The following is an 18,435-nucleotide window of genomic DNA, read 5'->3' as shown; positions in this document are numbered from 1 at the left end:
AGCTAGCATCACTTTCTAAAGCAATTACTTCAATGTAGGACAAATACCCATTTCCTATGGTAGGGGTTTTCATGGGAATGATTTGAATGGATTGCTTTTATTAAAGAATTAAGTAGCCTTCCTTTTATAAGCCTACCATCAATTAATAACTATTAATCCATAATTGGTGAATAAGGCTCCCTGCTAATCTCTCAAAGGCCATCTCAATGACAAGCATGAAACCCTAAAACCGTGGTTCTTGATGAAAAAATAGAGACTCTTCCAGGAGTGATGGGGGTAGGGAATAGGGGCTGATTATTTCACAAGGAAAAAAATGCCTCCTGGGCAAAAGGGAGAAGAATGAGATTAACTGACAGATAATTACTGATGCCTGTTGAGCACAAGGTGCTCAAAATTACAAAAAAGTGAAATTCCTAACTTCTAGGAACTTATTAGACTAATTCAAGGGATAGAACTTATACACAAATAATTCAGATTTGAGGCTGTGTAAAAGAAATACTATGGTAAAAATAATACTTATTTTAAAAATATTTGTCACTTATGTAGCACTTGAGGCTTGCAAAGTACTAGATCATCTGAGCCTGCTTTAATTGGACAAAGCAAGGTTGCTAAGTTATAATAACCATAGCTAATATGCTATAGTTCCTTAAGGCTTACAAAGAGCTTTCCATACATATGTTATTGGAACCTTACAATAACAGCACCTACTGCTTAGGATTTAATATCTGTAAAAAAAAAAAATTAAAGTGCTTAGTACAGGGCCTGGCACATAGTAAGCACTATACAAATGTTTACTCCTCCTCCCCCTCCTTCTATCAAACAGTGTTCAAGGGTAGCAGAGCAAACCTTCAGACTGGTGGCCTGACTGACTCTTTGATTATCTCTACTTTCCAGATGAGGAAACAGGAGTTAAGAGGGGAGGTGGCGCAGCTAATTAGCATCAAAGATAGGATTCTAACTCAGGTTTATCCAGACTCCAGGTCTAGATATCTATCCTCTCCACCAAGCTCCCTCTCAAGCAGAGAAAACCCTCACGACCACCATATTGCATTTGAGAAATGCTAATGTTTATTTTGATCTTTTCTGTCTCTTAACTGTCACCATCTATTAGCTATGAAGACATGACCACTGAGCAGTTGGACAAGCTCAGAAAGAATGACAGTCCTGGCTTCTTTCACCCAAACAATGTCTATTGGACCCAGATGTCTCATTGTATGTGGTCACACCATGGGCAAAGAGTTATGGACTTTGAGGATCTTGGGATACTATCTTCTTACAACCTTCTAATTGCTAAAAAAATCTGATCACCTTTTACCTAGAAAGCTCCTATGCCCATTTCTGAGGACACTGTACTCTACTCCTGATCTGTTGGCAGCAAAACCAACTATTTCTACTGTGACAGATCATTTGGTTTTTTATTTTTTCAAGTGCAAAAAATACCCCCCTTCCCCCATCAGCCTGTGCTCTGCACAGGAGAAAATAAGGCTTGTCAGAGCAGGATTATTTCTTCTTCTGAAGAAAGCAGCAGAAGGATTCATGACAGCTCAGTGTCGCATCCAAATATCTAAATGTCTCTTCATTCAACTTTTGTACAAGGGTGCACACAGGGAAACTTTCCAAGGGAAGCAATGCCCACTTGCCCCTGAGGCAGATGGACAGATGGTCATGGCTTTGGGTGCCTGCTCACAAAGGGTATTTAGGATCCCAGAGGCTCAGTGCAGGTGTGGCCTTCAGAGGACAGCTGAGCAGGAAGCATCTTGAGGGCTTCCCCAACTTCTGCTTGAAAAGCTTTAGTGATAGTGAATTTGCTATTGCTGAGAAAGTCAATAATAAAAATAGCTAATATTTATATAGTGCTTTAAGATATGAAAAGGGCTTTACATAAATTATCTCAGTAAATCCTCACAAGTCTGTGAAATGTCTAATACAAGTATCATTAACCTCATTTTACAGATGAGAAAACCAAGGCTCAGAAGGTTAAGTGACATGCCCATGGTCACAGAGCTAGAAAGTCACAGGGCTTTCAAACCTAAGTCTCTCCTCACTTCATGTCATGAGGATGAAACGAGGTAACATGGTAAAAGCATTCTGTAAATGCCCATGCTTTCCTATTACAGAACAAGCAACCAGATGTTTTATGGGGAAATTCATTAAAAGATTGGCTCGTAGAGCTACACAAAGAAAAATCTCTAGCAAAAATAAAAATTGCCTTCCAACATTAAGACACATGAAGCCTTAAAAAAGTAATGAAGCTTTATCATTTATTTTACTTGGCGGGGGGAAGTGCGGGGCACTCTTCAAAGATATTCTTCGGAAACATACAGAGGTTAATTTCTCTTATCCCAGTTCCTCTGAGCATACACTCACCATGAGTGTTTCTGAATCACTAGAACCCTGAAAACCTTACCCTAAAGAAATATCACTCAAGTCACAAACCACAAGGATATTTTCAAAGACAAAGTTTTCTAATTTTGTTTCCTGGTCCCAAAGGCAACCATAACTAAAATTTTCAGTTCTCTAGCTACAAAGAGAAAAAAGGGAAGTATGCCACTGCAGTCTGGCTCATAAAAACAGCCTGTCTGATGGAACCCCAGGGAAATGATTTTTATGTACCAACAAATTGGGATGGGTCACGCTGCTGGTTAGGAAGTCTGAAGTTCAGTGTCTTCTGAACCTTAGCTACTATGGACCTAATGGGAGCAATTGAGATGGCATGCAGAGAGGAAACATGCGCTAAAAAAAGCCAAGGAGAAAGGGAGGTTTACTTTGGTCAAATGTACCTGGAAGCCACAACAATGTACTCTTCATTTCTTCTAGGAAGTTCTCCTAAAATTCTACCATGTAAATACAAAACTATCTGATAAAAGGCACTGATAAAAGAATAAACTCCCTGGATCTCAGCACATTCATCATGGACTGAAGGATGGATAGGAAGTAGGCTATCCTTTATCAGAATCACCCAGGACCACTGTGCTTAGATTTGTGCTCATCACTCGGGTCCATCTTGGGATTTATTAGCAGTATAAAGAGGCAGGAGACACCAATATCTGGAAGACTCCAGATTTTTCTTTTGTAACCAACTGCTTTTTAGAACCAACAAAACAAAGCCAAAAACAAAGGTTAAAAAGCATGAAAAATAATGAGGCCCAAGAATGTTTTGGCCAATACACTGGCTATGGGGAGCAAGACTATCCTCAGAACTTAGGATTCCCTCTCATCCGCAATGCCTTCTTCCTGACTGAAAAGAAGAAGATATCAACTCAATGGGGGGGAAAAGAATGACTAAGATTTTGGGGGAGTGAATGGTCGTGTATTTCAAATAAGATACATCAAATACTTCTCAACAGTGCTGGAAGAAGTCATGCAATTGCATTGAATGGTCCTCTACAAATTTATGTAACCTGATTTCAACTGAGCTCTCACCCTCCCCCAGGCTCCTTCTCCCCTTAACAAGACCTTTTCTCACACTTAATTAAGTAAAGAGGCCATTCGATGTAAGCTGGGTACTCTCCTACTTTACATATTCAAACCCTTCGACATCATCCCTCATTCTCTCCTTCTCTATCATAATCTCAAATAACGAAGTAATTCTTCTCTTGACTGGTTTGCACTCGATCCTATTCTTCCCATCTCCCGTGGCAGACAGGCCCACAATCACCCTTAGTCTCTCTAACCTTCAATCTTGTCCTCATTTCTGTCTGTTTCCTGGTGCCTGCAAACCTCAGATGTCCTTCCTCCTTAAAAAACTTCACACTTGATGCTAACAGCTCTTCCAGCGGTTACCCTTTATCTGTTCTCCTTTTTAAAGCCAGAATTCTAGACAATTCTCTACGCTTGTTGCTTCCACTCACATCACTCATCTCACATTTACTTCTCAGAAACTGCTCTCTCTAGTTACCTAGGATCTCTCAATTGCATTTTCTCTTTTCTCAACCCTCATCGTTCTTGAAGTGTCCACAGGATTTGCTGCTGCTGCTTCTTCTTCTTCTTCCTCTTCCTCCTCCTCCTCCTCCTCTCCTCCTCCTCCTCCTCCTCCTCCTCCTCTCCTCCTCCTCCTCCTCCTCCTCCTCCTCCTCCTTCTTCTTCTTCTTCTTCTCTTCTTCTTCTTCTTCTTCTTCTTCTTCTTCTTCTTCTTCTTCTTCTTCTTCTTCTTCTTCTTCTTCTTCTTCTTCTTCTTCTTCTTCTTCTTCTTCTTCTTCTTCTTCTTCTTCTTCGCCTTCGCAATTGGGGTTAAGTGACTTGCCCAGAGTCACACAGCTAGTTAGTATTATGGGTCTCAGGCCAAATTTGAACTTAGGTCCTCCTGACTCTAGGGCCAGTGCTCTATCTACTGCACCACCTAGCTGCCCCAAGCCATTCTTCTTCTAAAATCCCCTCTTTCTGTCAAGGACATCACTATTCTTCCAGATCTCAGGTTCACAACCACAAAGTCATCTTTGTCTCTGCACTCTCCCTTCCTGAACACAATCATTTGCCAAGTGCTGTCTATTTTACGTCCACAACATCTCTCATATATGTTTCCTTTTCTTTATCTACACATTCACCAGCTTACTTCAGCACTTCATCCTCTCTAGCTTGGATTACTGCATATTTGCCTAAGGATTTCCCTGCCTCCAGTCCACCTTCCACACAGCTGCCAACGGGATCATTTTCAAACACAGCTTTATGTCCCTCACTAGCTCAACAAGCTCTAGAGGCTTCCTCTTACCTCTAAGATCCAGTATCAAATCTTCTGCTTTACTATCTGCTCCTGGCCTACATTTCCAGCCTTATTCGACCCTACTCTCTTTCAAGCACTATCCAGTCCAGCCAGATCAGTGTTCCTGCTGATTCTCATAGTCACCATTCCATCTCCTTCCCCTGTGCTTTCTACAGGCTTGTCCCATTGGCCTGGAATGCACTCCCTCTCACCTTCTGACTCTCAGAACCCCTAGGGTTTCCAAGGCTTAGCTCAGGAGCTGCCTTGTATGTGAAGCTTTTCCTGATCCCCAAGCTACATTTAATTTGTCTATTCTTCACATATACTTATTCTGTACCTATTTTTCTCCAGAGAAACTATCTCCTCATCTTTAAGAACAAAGGCTACTTCATTTGTGTCCTTACTTCCCCAGCACTGAGGTTCCCAGTGCTCAGAACACTGCAGACATTGAACAAATGCTTGGGAGAGTTCAGAGATTCTAGACATAGCAGCTGATAACGAATTCTCTCCTCACATCTTTCCCCTACTTTCCACCCTGGAGGCCTTCTTCTCCTCAGCCCTACGTTATGGCCAAGTCTCCTAAATGCTCTCCAGGTCTTCATCCTCAATTATCTGGCCCAACCCTATCTTCATTGCTTCTCAACATGTGCCTCTGTTTTCAAGGGACCAACCCATCCACTATCTTTTGAATATGTTATTTTTCATTCAGATTTCCATAGTTTTGTTCACGCAGTATTCCTCACTGGAAGGCCTTTCCCAGGTCCTCCTCACCTCTCCAAACCCTGCTGTTCCTCCTGCAGGGTCTAGTTCAACTCCCACTTTTTCACAAAATCTTTCTACTCTTTGAACTTACCATTAAGAGGAAGTGAGGTAGAGTGGATGGAGGGTTAAAATCCTGACTTTTACATGCAGTAGCTACGTGACCCTAGCAGAGTGATAACGTTAAAGAGCACTCAACCTCTAAAGCATCTCTGGCAGTTTTATCTAAGATCCTAAGTAACAAATGAGCTGTTTTTCTGCATCAGGTAAGAGTGCTCTATATACCAGTAAAATCATAGTACTAAGCAAAAAAAAAAAGATACTGTTCAAATTACTTTTTTTGGAATTCAGTGCTGTGCTTTTCTTATGATTACATTCTTCACAATTTGTATTTCTGACACAACTGGACTGTAGGTTTCTCAAGGGCTGGTTCCATGTCTTCTTTTGATTTCTACTCTGAATGAGCCAAATGTTGGGAATGGGTGCCTAATAAATACTTGACTATGGATTTTTTGAGAGCAAGGCATATGGGAGGAAGATGTTGCAACTGCTCAGATTTATCCAGAAACCCTTCTATGTATCTCTGAAATTCAGATTTCCAGGGACATCTTATAAGGAAAGGTCACAGAGCTCTCCCAAAAATCCAATCTCCTTGACAGGTGATTTATCATATCAAATTTTGACTGGGTCAAACCCAGGGTGATACAAGATACACTTCTGAGAATTATAAAACCTTTCTGATTTTGGTGGCTGAAAAGTCCCAGAATGCTCTAAGATTCAAAGTATTCCAGAAGGATGCCTTGGCTCATTACCAAGATTTATTTCAAAGGAGAATTGTGAAGGAATGATCTGGCTCTTTGTGGATTAAAATCTTATCCTTAAATCCTGAACCAAAATCTTATGACAATCAGACTTAAAAAAAATCAAGCTTGTCTTGGAAGGTGTGCTCACCCCAGGAGGTATTTATTAGGATTGGAGAAAAATGCCTACTAGAAGAACTTTTTAATCTTAGCATGATTTCTCTTCAAACTTGTAAAGAAACTTCACAGAGACATTCTCACAATAATTAGGAGACCTTCTTTCTCTGCTGAAGATATGGGCAAACAAGACAGCCATTATTCCAAAATGAAAATCAGAAAGGAGTGAAAGAAACCAAAATAGGTGTTATGCTTCTTCCTAGTCTATCACATCAGAACAAAGGCTTCCAGATACCATAATATTCATCCGTCAACCTTCACATGTAACTCCAATAGATCTGTCCCAAATAGATGGGAAGACTTTATTCCCTGGCAGAAAGATCTTCATGGGAGCAGCATAGCACCACTGAAGAACACTGGTTTTGGAGTAAGAGGACCTTGGAAAACTTGCTTCACCTCTGAGGACCTCGTGATCTTAAAAAGTAGTGGAGGAGGGCAGGTTAAGTTGATCTTTAAGGTACCTCCAACATGTAAATTTATCAGCGTAAGACATTATCTTTCATTACTCCCATGAAAGAAACTTAGAGGGCATTTAGTACAATCCCTTCATTTTATGGATGAAACTGTGGCCCAAGAATGTCAACCATTTGCCCAAGCTCATAAAATTTTAAGTGAAGAGATGGGACCAGAATACAGGTCTCCTAATTTCCCAACCTATATTCTTTCAATTCTACTATCACACATATGTTTAACTTGATTCCTTCTTGCCACAGGGAACTGACTTCAGTTTTCCATGAAAGCTGACTGGAGGAGCAGAAGGGAAAAGGTCTGGCATGAAATAAGAAGGAAGTTGTATAGGTAATTTGGAGCAGTCTGGATTTGTGAAGAAGGGTGAACATTGGATCTGGAGTAGGAAAATGTGGGAGAAATTGAAAAAAATGTGAAGTGAACAATTTCCAGATCCAGATTCTACTTCTGGCTTCTGTGAGAAGAGGTTAAAATAGAAGAAGTGGTATCGAATAGAATCAATGAGTCAGTACTTGAAAAGGAAGACTGGAGAAAGGAAAGGAGAAAGTGTTCGGCAAGGCAAAATGAGTAAGAGAAGGTAAATGAAATAAGGTGGTGAATAAAGCAAACTCCTAGAGTGGTTGGTGCTTGGGGCAAATGGTGAAATGGCTAGAAGCTTGGTAAGGGGGACAGCAGACAGATTGTAAAGGTAGAACTGCGTGACTGCAAAGTCTCCAAGAAGTGATAATAGGCTTACATTTTCCAATAATTTAATTGTAATACTAAAAGAAAGTTATGAATTCATTCATGGATGCTAAATTTATACCAGCAACCTGAAATGGCTATTTGTGAAGAAAGCAGCATAGTAGCTTCTAAGTCATAGATTCCGGCAGAGCAGTTATTGAGCATTTCTTGGGTGCCATTTTTTTGCAACTTATGAATGCAACATTCCTGAAGGGAATATGAGCATTTCAGGAGTCTAGATTTCCTAGATTAGTACAACGAAAATCTAGTTGCAGGGACAATGTTGAACTTTAAAACAAAGGAAATCTTCCTTTGTCCAGAAAGATAGGTTTTCTAGGGTAATACGATAGTTCTGTAAGCATTTATACTCCCTAAAACAAGATGCTGTAGTTAAATTTTATCAGAAATGATGGGTGAAATGGTTGGTGATTTTATTAAGCTAAACACCTACTACATGCATGGCACCACTTCATATTTAATAGTCCCTTTATGCAACATTGGCCAATCTGTCTTTCAAGGAATTAAATGACAAATCCCGTAAAACACTCTTCTCATCTGTGACTATATAATAGCTCTTGCAAATGCCACCTATCATGTGGGTAGTGCAGAAAAATTATGGCTTTAATTTGGATCATTCCTAGCTTAGTGGCTTTGTCAAGAGATAGAGCTGCACACATTGGTGAGAAATCATTAATTTTTAAATTTTCTCTCCAGGATTTGGGCTTAAATAATGTAGTAGCCTGACCTCCTAAAAGGATTCCTTATGCAACTTCTCCATTTCCCATCAAAGCATGAATCAGAAATACACTACGAAGAGGCCTAATGAAACTCACACGGCGACAGTTTGGAGTGAAGCTGCTGAGTGTGGTTCCAGCTATGCCAGTGGGACTAAAGTTATCTGAGATCTTGAAAGGTTCTTGCTACTCTGGTAAAATAATTTGCTAAGGGAGTTTGGAAGCTGTGTAGTGAGTGCTGAAATGAGGAAGTGAGGACTTTCTACTGGATCTGTCCACTGTTGTTGCCAGGGAAAGATATGTCAGGGAAACAAGGATCAGCAAAAACTTTCCACTTGCTCTGATTTCAGGTGCAGCTCCCAAGCCTGGGAGCTTCAGTACCATTTTACCAATGGCATTGGGTCCTGGCTATTTCCTACAGCAGACAGCTTTTAATTCAGCAACAAGAAAGTTCACTATTTTTAAAGTATATTTGTGATCTGTATATTAAAAGAGGAGATTTGTTGTATTACTTAAAAGAGATTTTAAATCTAATTTGTTTCACTTGTTCTTCTCCCAGAGGGCTGACTTAGGCGTTTCCTTCAAGGGACCCCAAGCTCCTCACAATCCCACTGTGCAGGCAACGAGAGAACCTCACTCCCAATCAGACCTCAGGCATCATATACAATTGAGAACCGAGATCTCTCAGTGCTGCAATTATCTCTGGCTTATTAGACCCGTAGGCAAACCATGGACTTCAGACAAACCAGCTAAATCTGGGAACAGACGTCTACCATTTGGTCATCATGGGAGTCTTGCTGTGACATCTGAGCAGCAGTACATCAATCCATTTGTTTCCTGGTCAGTATCAGGAAGAAGAGAGCCAGAAGGTGGGCATTCCAAAGAGGCAGAGGCAAGCTCAACGTAACAATTAGCACTGGAGTAACAAGCAGGGAGTGGCTCCAATGGTGGCAGGCTCCTCAGCCCTCATGGTTCCAGTTTTACTTCTGTGGCATCTCTAGCAGCCCTCAGCTTCTTTCCATTCTCACCTAGGTCAGGGCCTCAGCCCCTCCCCCAACAGGTTCTGAAGCAGTCTCCCTGCCTCAAAGGGAGTCCCTGAGTATAGATCTCACCAGGGTGCTCTCCTCCCTACTTGATCATATTTCAAAGCTCTCTACCATAACTCCCTAGGATAAAATATATGCTGCCCTCTTTAGTTTACACACCTTTCACAACCGGGTCCTATCCTATCTTCTCAGCACTTTTCATATTAGCAAAACATATCTGTGTGTATCATATGCATATAGACTAATTACAAGCTATTCTATCCATTAAAAGTATACTTCGGTATAATATAGCATATTTTGATAAATATTAGTTCACGTAACTCAATAACTTACAAAAGCTAAAAAGCCCTGAGATTCTAGGATCCAAAAAATTAGGAAAGTGGTAACTGCAATGAGATCCCATCTTGGAGACACTATTAGCATAGACTCACTCTATGATTCTAATTAGGATCTTTGGGCTGATTAGGCCTCTCCCTACTTAGTCTTAACTCGCTATGGCTAGCACACTGCCACCTCCTGCTGATCAAGGGTCACTACTACCTCAAGTAAAACCTGCCTTTCATCCCTAGCCAGCTCATCTCTAGGTCCTCCCCAGTGCCTCCTCTCATCTGCCATCCCCTTCTGCTGCAATCTCTGAATATTCCACTTCTATCATTAACAAACTTGCCCCCTTCATCTATGATTTCTTCATGTAATACTTTTTTCATCTTCCAACACTCACATAAACCTAGCCTTCTCCTGAAGACTCCTGACACAGAGTCTGGGCCTAATTCTCATTCCCCAGGGCTTTTTCCAACTTCTCCCAATGCCCTTAATCCTTAAGGAACTTCTGCCCCTTTGAAGCTCTCTCTAGATCTACCTAAAAATCTTATCATCTGCTGACCTCCTGATCCTTTTCCCTCCTTTCTCAAGAAAGAAAGCACTCTGAGCTTCTGTGAACACCCCAAATCCTGCATTCATCCTCAGTAACTTCCACATTCAACACACTGTCCTGTTCGGACACCAACCTCTCCAACTCACATGGCCTCTGTTTCCACTTGGCTTCAGCCATCTCTAACCACCATCACCCTCAACAGTTCTAGCCTCAGGACCCTGAACTCTGCCCCTCCCTCTTCTGACAGCCATCTCTTCTCTTCAGTCTCTCACCTCATTCTCGCTGCTTGGTGGCTCCCTGTCACTTCTACAACACACATATCCCTCCCAACCCTGACACTGAAAGCCCTTCTCATCAGGCTCCAGCCTTTAGGGCTTAGGGCCTAGCATTCCCTTTCATTACTCACCTCTGTATCATAAAATTACTAGAGTTCTCCAGGCCGACAACTACCACCTCCTACAGGAGGATTTTCTTGATCCTCCACAGCTGCCAGTGCCTCTTCCAACCCCCCAAACTACCTGTATTTAACAATGTTCATATTTATATCTATTTATATATGTCTATCTTCCCCAACAGAACATAATCTCCCTGAGGGCAAGGAGGGGGATTGGGATTTTTGGTCTCAATCCCCAGTGCCTACTATATAGTACCTGGCACACAGACCCATGGCTGACTTCATGCATCCTACGTCCCAGCCAAACTCATTCACTTGCTACCTATGGCCTTTGCTCAGGCCACCCCTAGTGCCTACAATGCACTCTCCTCACCTCCATCTCTTAGAACATTTAGCTTCCTTCACTTCAAGAAGCACCTGCCACAAGGAACCTTTATTCATCTTTCTCCTTAAATTACCTGAGACGGACTTCTCAGTTGACACTCATACTCCCCACCTTCCCCCAAGTAGCATGTAAACTATATGATGGCAGGAAATCGCTCTGATTTTGTCTCTCTTTCCCCAAAGCCTTACCCACACTAGGAGCTTACAAATGGAAATGAACTTACCTGAATTCATACTTACTACAACCACTAACCACTCAAGACTACTACTCCCTCGAAAGCCTTACGAGGTCACCGCAATGTCTCCTTATCCTGCCATTGCTTCACACCTGGGTCTTCCCTACAACCACTTTCTCCACTACAATTTCTCCAGCAATTTAATACGCCTTGAGAAAGTCATGACAAATCCTTATTAAACAACAAATCTGGGCCCATATTGCTGCCTGGCAAGCCTGAAGGCCTTTTTCTGGATTTCTCTCTTGCCTCTTTCACTCCCTCCCTCGTACTGTGATTATCTGTGTGCATGTGCCCGATGCCAAAGGCAGGGTCCACCTCATTTAAACCTCTGACGTTTACTGAGTTATATTTCTTTTAAGATATCTTACAGTTCTGCCTTTTATACACACACACACACACACACACACACACACACACACACACCCCACTCTGAATTAGGGAGATCTTCCTTATATGTGAATTCCTTCTTCTTAGTTTGACAAAAATCACAATTCACTGTACTTTTTAAGCTTTGCATAGCCAAGAGCTGGCCAACATAGTCTGCAAATGGAATTGTCTCCATTTTATAAATATGTAAAACAGATTAAGGGTCTAGTCATGCCACTGAATTAGCTGGTATTCCTAATTAGTTACAAGCTCCTTCTATTAGGTCAAACTACTAATTACGTGATGATATCTATTCAACAGTGACCCAAGGCTGTGGTTGAAAGTTAATGTGTTTCCCTGGTGTTCTGGGGCAGATGCAGGTTCAGATGGTCATCATGCTGACATTCCCAGAACACAATCAAGATGCTGATCATTGGCAAGCCACTGTCTTCTCTTACTGTTTCTACTTTAGTGTTGTCAAAAGTAATTAGAAGGAGCTAAGTCAGAATTTCATCATTCACTTTAAAAAAAGGTATGTTTGTTTTTGGGTATTTTTGTTACATGGGATACATAGGACGGGGGAGCGGAGGATAATGCAGTAAATATAGGCCACGTAAAAACAAAACACGTCAATAACATTTTTTAAGCGCAAATAAGATCTAGAATTTAAAAACAGAATAACCACAAAGCTTCCAAAAAGCTGATTTAAGAAAGTGAAACATAAACTGTCCTAGCTATCGACTAATATCCTATATGGTTTGCAATTCCTGGGTATAAGAAACATCTCTTGATGACTTGATGAAAAATTGCAATGAAAGCCCACAGCTTTGCAGCTCCTCCTAGGAACTTCTGTTCTAGCATCTCCTCAAGGCTCTCCTTGAGGCCTCAGTCAGTGTTTCTGTTTGGTTACTTGTGCAGACTCAGTCTAAGTTTTTAAGGCACGTCACTCACCTTAAAACTCAATATGATATAAAACCAAAATCCCTCCAAATCAGCAGTCTCAGGACATATCAAAAAAATCCAGATCACACCTCCAACATGCAGTGCACAAGATGAAGGCAGTTAGAGAGAGGGAGAGAGCATGGAATGGCCACTTGGCAACACAAAGAGGCAGGAAGAATAAATGCACCTTGTACAACAGGGAACAGAGGCCAAAGCACACACCCCATCCCTCAGTGTCACAACAGCCGTCACTGGAAAAAGCAGGACACCACAGTTTTGAGCCTGCTGTCTAGAAGGTCTGTGTGTGGCCACACCTGGGCTTCACCTGGGGGCCTAGTTTGTGTTCATCTGATGTGTTCCAACTGAGGCACTTGTGCAGCCATCACAGCTGGGTTCTTTTTGATAAATATCACACTAGTGATTGCCAATATTGGGTCTGAAATACCTCTAGTCGTTTCTAATTATTGAAAAATGACATAACTGTTAAAACAAAACACACTGAATTGAGGGCCACCATAGTAGAGTGGAAAGGGCTCTGCTTGGGAACCTGAGGGCTTGGTTCAAATCCAGATTCTGCAAATTACTATCTGCAAGACTGAGTATTTCACCTGTCTGGGTCTGAGTTGCCTCATCTATAAAACAAGGAGGTCATGCAAGATAATGCCTACAGCTGTATCCAGCTCTAAAGAAGTCTATGAGCTTATAATTTACGAAAAATAAATCTATGTGACAAAACACTTCCTTGGGAGAGGAGAGGAAGCATGACACCAGGTGACAATTTCACAGTGTACTTCCTAAAGGGCTTGGCACCACGACTCGGTAAAGCCTGCAGGTCTTTACTTTAGTGATGCAAAGGCTCTGTACCTTGGGAAATTTTTTATGACAAGGGTCATTTTTCTGGCAGCTGGAGTCTGCAGGCACGCCCCTTTGGGGGCTGTGCTTAGCAATGCACTGGGGAGTAGCCAAGCAGAGCAGCAAGAAAGCCCAAGGAGAAGGCTCATGGCCAACACTTGAAAATGCAGCGGTCAGTGTCCAATTTGTAGCTGCCCCCTCATCACTGTCTCTTGGAATGTGAGGGTGAACGGCTGAGTAGTTTATATTCAGAATTATCTGGCAATTATAGTTGTGAAATAAAGGTAATTTTCCCTCTCCTGAGAATCGAATTTCTTCCACAGAATGATTTAAATACACAGAGGTTCTAAAAATGTGAAGAAAAAGTAAAAGATGTTGAGCAATAATACTTCCATGAAAACTAGTTTCTTGGGGCAATTGGATGTAGTAGTGGAAACAATAATAAAATCTTGTCACTTCTACAGCACTTTAAGGTTTGCAAAGCACTTTATACATATTATCTCATTTCACCTTCATAGGAACCCTAGGAGCTAGGTGCAGCTATTATCCCCATTCTACAGATGAGGAAACTGACGCTGAGAGAAGCCAAACAGCTTGTCCACACAGCTAGTAAGTATCAAAGGCAGGATTTGAACTCAGGTCTTCCTGACTCCAGGCCCAGTGCTCCATCACTGTGGTGCCTCCTAGCTGCCAAAGAACAATGGACTCTAAGTGATACCTGGGTTTCACCTCTGTCATGCTGGGCGGAGGAACTTTCCCTTCTTGGGATTCCTGTTTCCTGTATGTAAAATTAAGACACTGGACTGTGTGAGGTCTCCAGCCCCTTCCTGCACTAGCAGTACACCGTAAAGATACAGTGCTCAAGTCAGAAAACCTGTCATAAGAATTTTTTTAAATGTTCTCCAATAACTTGAGGTAGATATGGACTACTAGGAGAGAAATGATGAAAGGAAATGATGAATTACTTGGTTTTTCTTTCTGCTGTGATTAAATACAGGAAAAGGCCAAGTTTGGGCAAATGAGCTGCTTAAGAAAAAGGAAAATTTGTTTTCTTAAGATACTGATAGGAAAACAGACTAGATAGATTAGTCAATCAAAGAGCATCTGCTGTGCACCCAGCTGGGTGTCCTCAGAGGAGACTGGATCCAGATTCTGGGACTGAGAACAGGAAGACACCTCGAGAGCTCACATCATCCAAGCCCCTCCTTTAGGGTTAACCTAAAAGGTGGAAATAACTAGCCCAAGGTCCCAGGGGCAGGATTCTAGACCCCAGGTGCTCCAAGTTCATAGCTAGCATCGTTATCTCTTCCTACAGCCTCAGGCTGCCCTCACAGTGATAACGGTAGGGAGGAAAAGCAAGGTTTGGGCTAACTGACACAGGACAGAACCATAACAGGCCACAGAGACAAGTGGGGTGTGGTCAGATACACAAACTAAGACTAAAAACAGGGAGGCATCTCTTGTCTTACCTTCTGTCCTCTAGAAAGAGAATCATATGCTATACGCCCTCTGGGTCTGACCCAGGAAGGTTCTTCTCCCTCCCCACAAATTTTCCTTCTTAGGAAGATTAATTAGTTCCACATGTGATCCTTATGGCTAAAAAAAAGCTAGTGACCTTCTAGATTGTCTATTGTGGGGGCAATGGATATTAAAGGCACTGGGCAGTCTGGGAGATCCAGAAAAATTAATGAAGGCCAGAGTTGGGAGCACTGTCAGGGACAAAGGGCTAAATGATGCTGGAGTCTTTGCCGGGAGATCCCAAGAGAAGGCTTTCAGCATGGACAGCAGCACTTGATTCTGTACGAAGGACGTTCATGTACACCAATGCTGGCACCTGCAATCCACAGTGATGATGAGTGCTGTTTTAAAGATGAGGAAACTGAGGCTCAGAAAGAAAGCAAATCTATATACTAACTACCCCAAAATGAGGGGCACCAGCTAGTAAACAACAACATGGGATGAAAACAAACCAGGCTCCCCAAGCCAGACACTACAAGGTGGATTTCCAGTTTATAGGAGTTTTTCTGCAGCTACGATAATGACTGCAAGGCAGCACAGACAGCAGCTGCCTTTAAGGACTGGGAAAGATTGTGTGGTTATTAAATATCACAGCCTTCAACACCAGTATGATAAGAAGGGAGGCTCCCCTATTTACAAAACAATGGCTGCAATATCAAAAAGTGATGATAAAGAATGGATTCCAATGTGGCCCACACTTTCAAGTCAGTGCTCTATTTAGTGGGTGGCTCCCTCTGTCTTGAAGCTCTGACAGGCAGGCTATAGAGGAGATGGCCTTAAATATCACAAAGGTAAATAGGGATACATTTCAAAAACAGAGACCTCTGATATAAAATGTTCCTTTAACAGTGCTTACACCCAGCTTCTCAAAAGAGAAAAATAAAGTGTATGTAGCTAAGAAAGAAAGGGAGTGATGAAGGTGGAAAAAGCAGAAAGAGAACTGGAGGGAAAGGGCAGGTGAGGAGCAGAAAAGAGGACAGGAAAGGGAAGGGGAAAGGGAAGGAGGAAAGGAAGGGAAGGGAAGGGGAATCAGCAGCAAGAGAAAACCAACTCATAAACTGAGGTCTGTATGGTAGCTCCACTCTAACCCAAACACATTACCCCTCTATAATAAAACCAAAAGCATTCTGGGTAATCTGTGATCCATGATAGGGTCATTTTAAAAAACCTGATTCCTCTTACCCACCTGACTTCTCAAAGGGGATAATATCCCTTTTCTCAATTGAGGAGAAAAGCCAGCTTACTTGTAGTCCATCATTCCAGGCTGTGCCTCATATAATCAATAGTGTCTGGCAAATGCTGTTAACACATAAGGTCACACAGACAGATACAGGCAGAGGAACCACATGTCAATCCCAAAGCACCACACTGGAAGAGGTGACAAAAGAACCCAAAGGGCATGCAAAGAAGCCACCGCTGAGCAGCTGGAAGACTCAAAAGGGCCACTCACACGCTGCTCAGGGGCATATGCAACAATAATCGGGCTGCTTACCCACTAAGCACACCAAGAACCAGGTTAAGGACGAAAAATGAGCCAAGGATGATCAGACTAACAAAATACACCCATGGCCATTCCCATCCTATTGCATCATTTACCTGTAAAACGTAAGGAAATCGGTTACAAGTTATCCAGTCACTAAAGAGCAGAGTCCCAGCTGCAGCTGCCACACCCCTCAGGCATTCCCTCCACCAGCCAAGGCTGGCCTGGGCCTCTCTGAATCTTTCCCAATAAAGCCACTTCTGCTCCTCAAAATGAGACTATGGGGAAACAAGAAGTTGGCACTCTCAGCCCCTTTTGAAGGGACACAATGGTTACTAAGCTGTTCATTTTATAAAGCTAGAAAGGGAAGGCAATGGATAAAACTTCAATTATGAACCACATTGTCAAAACATTTTAGTCAATTATCTTTATAACTTTGCCTTCCTAAATGTCAGAGAAAGGCAGTTTTCCTTTGAAAAAACTCAAGAGTTTAAGTCTAGATAGAATGAAAGAAGGCAGATATACCATTTACTCTATATTCATATACTGTCTAATTTGTTGAATATGGCACCTTGTCTGAAAGCTCCACTTGAAATGGCCCCCACTTAGCAATGCCTGTGTGGTCTTGGCAACTATCCTTGGGACTCTGCTTTCATGATGAAAGAGGTGTCGCTTACCCGCTCAATACACCAAGTACAAGATTTAGTACGAAAAATGACCCAAAGATGACGAGACTGACAAAATAGACCCAGGGTAACTCAAATCCCATAGCATCATTCATCTGCAAGAAATAAGATGGGCTTAGAGAAGTGGGTTATTACAGAATTTAGTAAGGAAAATTCAGAATCATTTTTTAAAAGCTAAAGCTTTATATTAGAGACAGAATTTTACACATTCTTCTAAACATTTCCCAAGATTTGAACGAGAGGCAGCAGCAATAGCAGCAAAGGCACATTCACTACAACACCCAGCACACACACAGAAATGATGAGTGCAACATTCAACTTCCCAAGAAAATCAGACTTTGGACACATGGAAGGACAGGAGAATAGGGGTTTTTTTTAACTTTCTAAAGGGGATCTGGACTAATTGGTCAGTTTCAGAAAAGGTCCTTTAACCAGACCAAGAAAAAAAACTGCAGCCTAATTTCTAAATTGCTTTTGTTAGAGGCTGAATTCATGACAATGTAATTATTGGATACAAAGATCTGACTGCCAACATCTCATCATCAGAATTTTTTTCCTCCTTCCTATCTTTGTTCTTCCCCTAGCATGCACAAATATAACCCTCTACCTGAAGGGAGGAAAAGGAAAGGGAATAAAACAAGCATTTCTATAGCATCTACTATATGTCAGGCACTGTGCCAAGGGCTTTTTACAAACACCATCTCATTTGATCCTCACAGCAATCTTGTGAGATAGCTGCTGCTATTTTCCCTATTTTACAGTTCAAGAAACTGAGGCACACAAAGGTAAGGTGACTTGCCCAGGGCACATAGCTAGTGGGTATCTGAGACTAGATTTGAACTCAGGTGTTCCTGAGGCCAGGACCAGCACTCTTGTGCACTGTGGCTGCCCCCGGCTGCCTTGGGAAAGGGACTCAGCCTGAGACGCTTAGTAATTGAGGGCCATAATACCCCATTTCTGGAGCTCCCAGATTCTAAGGAATATTCTCAAGGATATTTGTTTTAGGTAGGGCATATCTAAGTCTCTGAAGTTTGGTCAAGAGAGACAGGTATTGCTCTGCTTAGCCTCAGAGGACAGGTCAAGGAATTGTTAATGGAGAGAAGCTAAAAAATCTTAACGATGAGAGTGAATCCCAAGTGGATAGGCTGCTTCAGAAAGTAATAGGTTTTCTCTGCCTGGAGGTCTTAAAGCCAAAAGCCTGGATGATCATTTGGTGGATAGAGTGTTGAGTGAGTGTGCTTTTCCCCATACATCAGTGCTGAATCAGATGGTCACTGAGGTCCTTACCACCTCAGAG

At 42.0% G+C, this 18,435-nt stretch overlaps 1 protein-coding gene across 7 annotated transcripts in view; it reads right to left on the bottom strand.

Moving 5' to 3' along the window:
* Positions 1-18,435, bottom strand: part of CACNA1D (calcium voltage-gated channel subunit alpha1 D) — a 360,797-nt gene that overhangs the window by 158,266 nt on the left and 184,096 nt on the right. For 4 of the 7 annotated variants that reach the window (XM_078152054.1, XM_078152055.1, XM_020970567.2 and 1 more), the window contains exon 8: positions 16,465-16,568. The exons of 1 other annotated variant lie outside the window; for it this stretch is intronic. In XM_078152054.1, the coding sequence (XP_078008180.1) occupies positions 16,465-16,568 (104 nt within the window). Of the gene's footprint in view, positions 1-16,464; positions 16,569-17,129; positions 17,234-18,435 lie in introns of all 7 variants that reach the window. 2 more of the 7 variants (XM_020970566.2, XM_020970569.2) reach the window with 1 other exon arrangement.

This window comes from Phascolarctos cinereus, unplaced genomic scaffold (assembly GCF_003287225.1).
Source record: "Phascolarctos cinereus isolate Bilbo 61053 unplaced genomic scaffold, phaCin_HiC Scaffold_4;HRSCAF=312, whole genome shotgun sequence".
NCBI lineage: Eukaryota > Metazoa > Chordata > Mammalia > Diprotodontia > Phascolarctidae > Phascolarctos > Phascolarctos cinereus.
The sequence above is the reverse complement of the archived record's forward strand: the minus strand, read 5'-3'. Positions and strand labels throughout refer to the sequence as shown.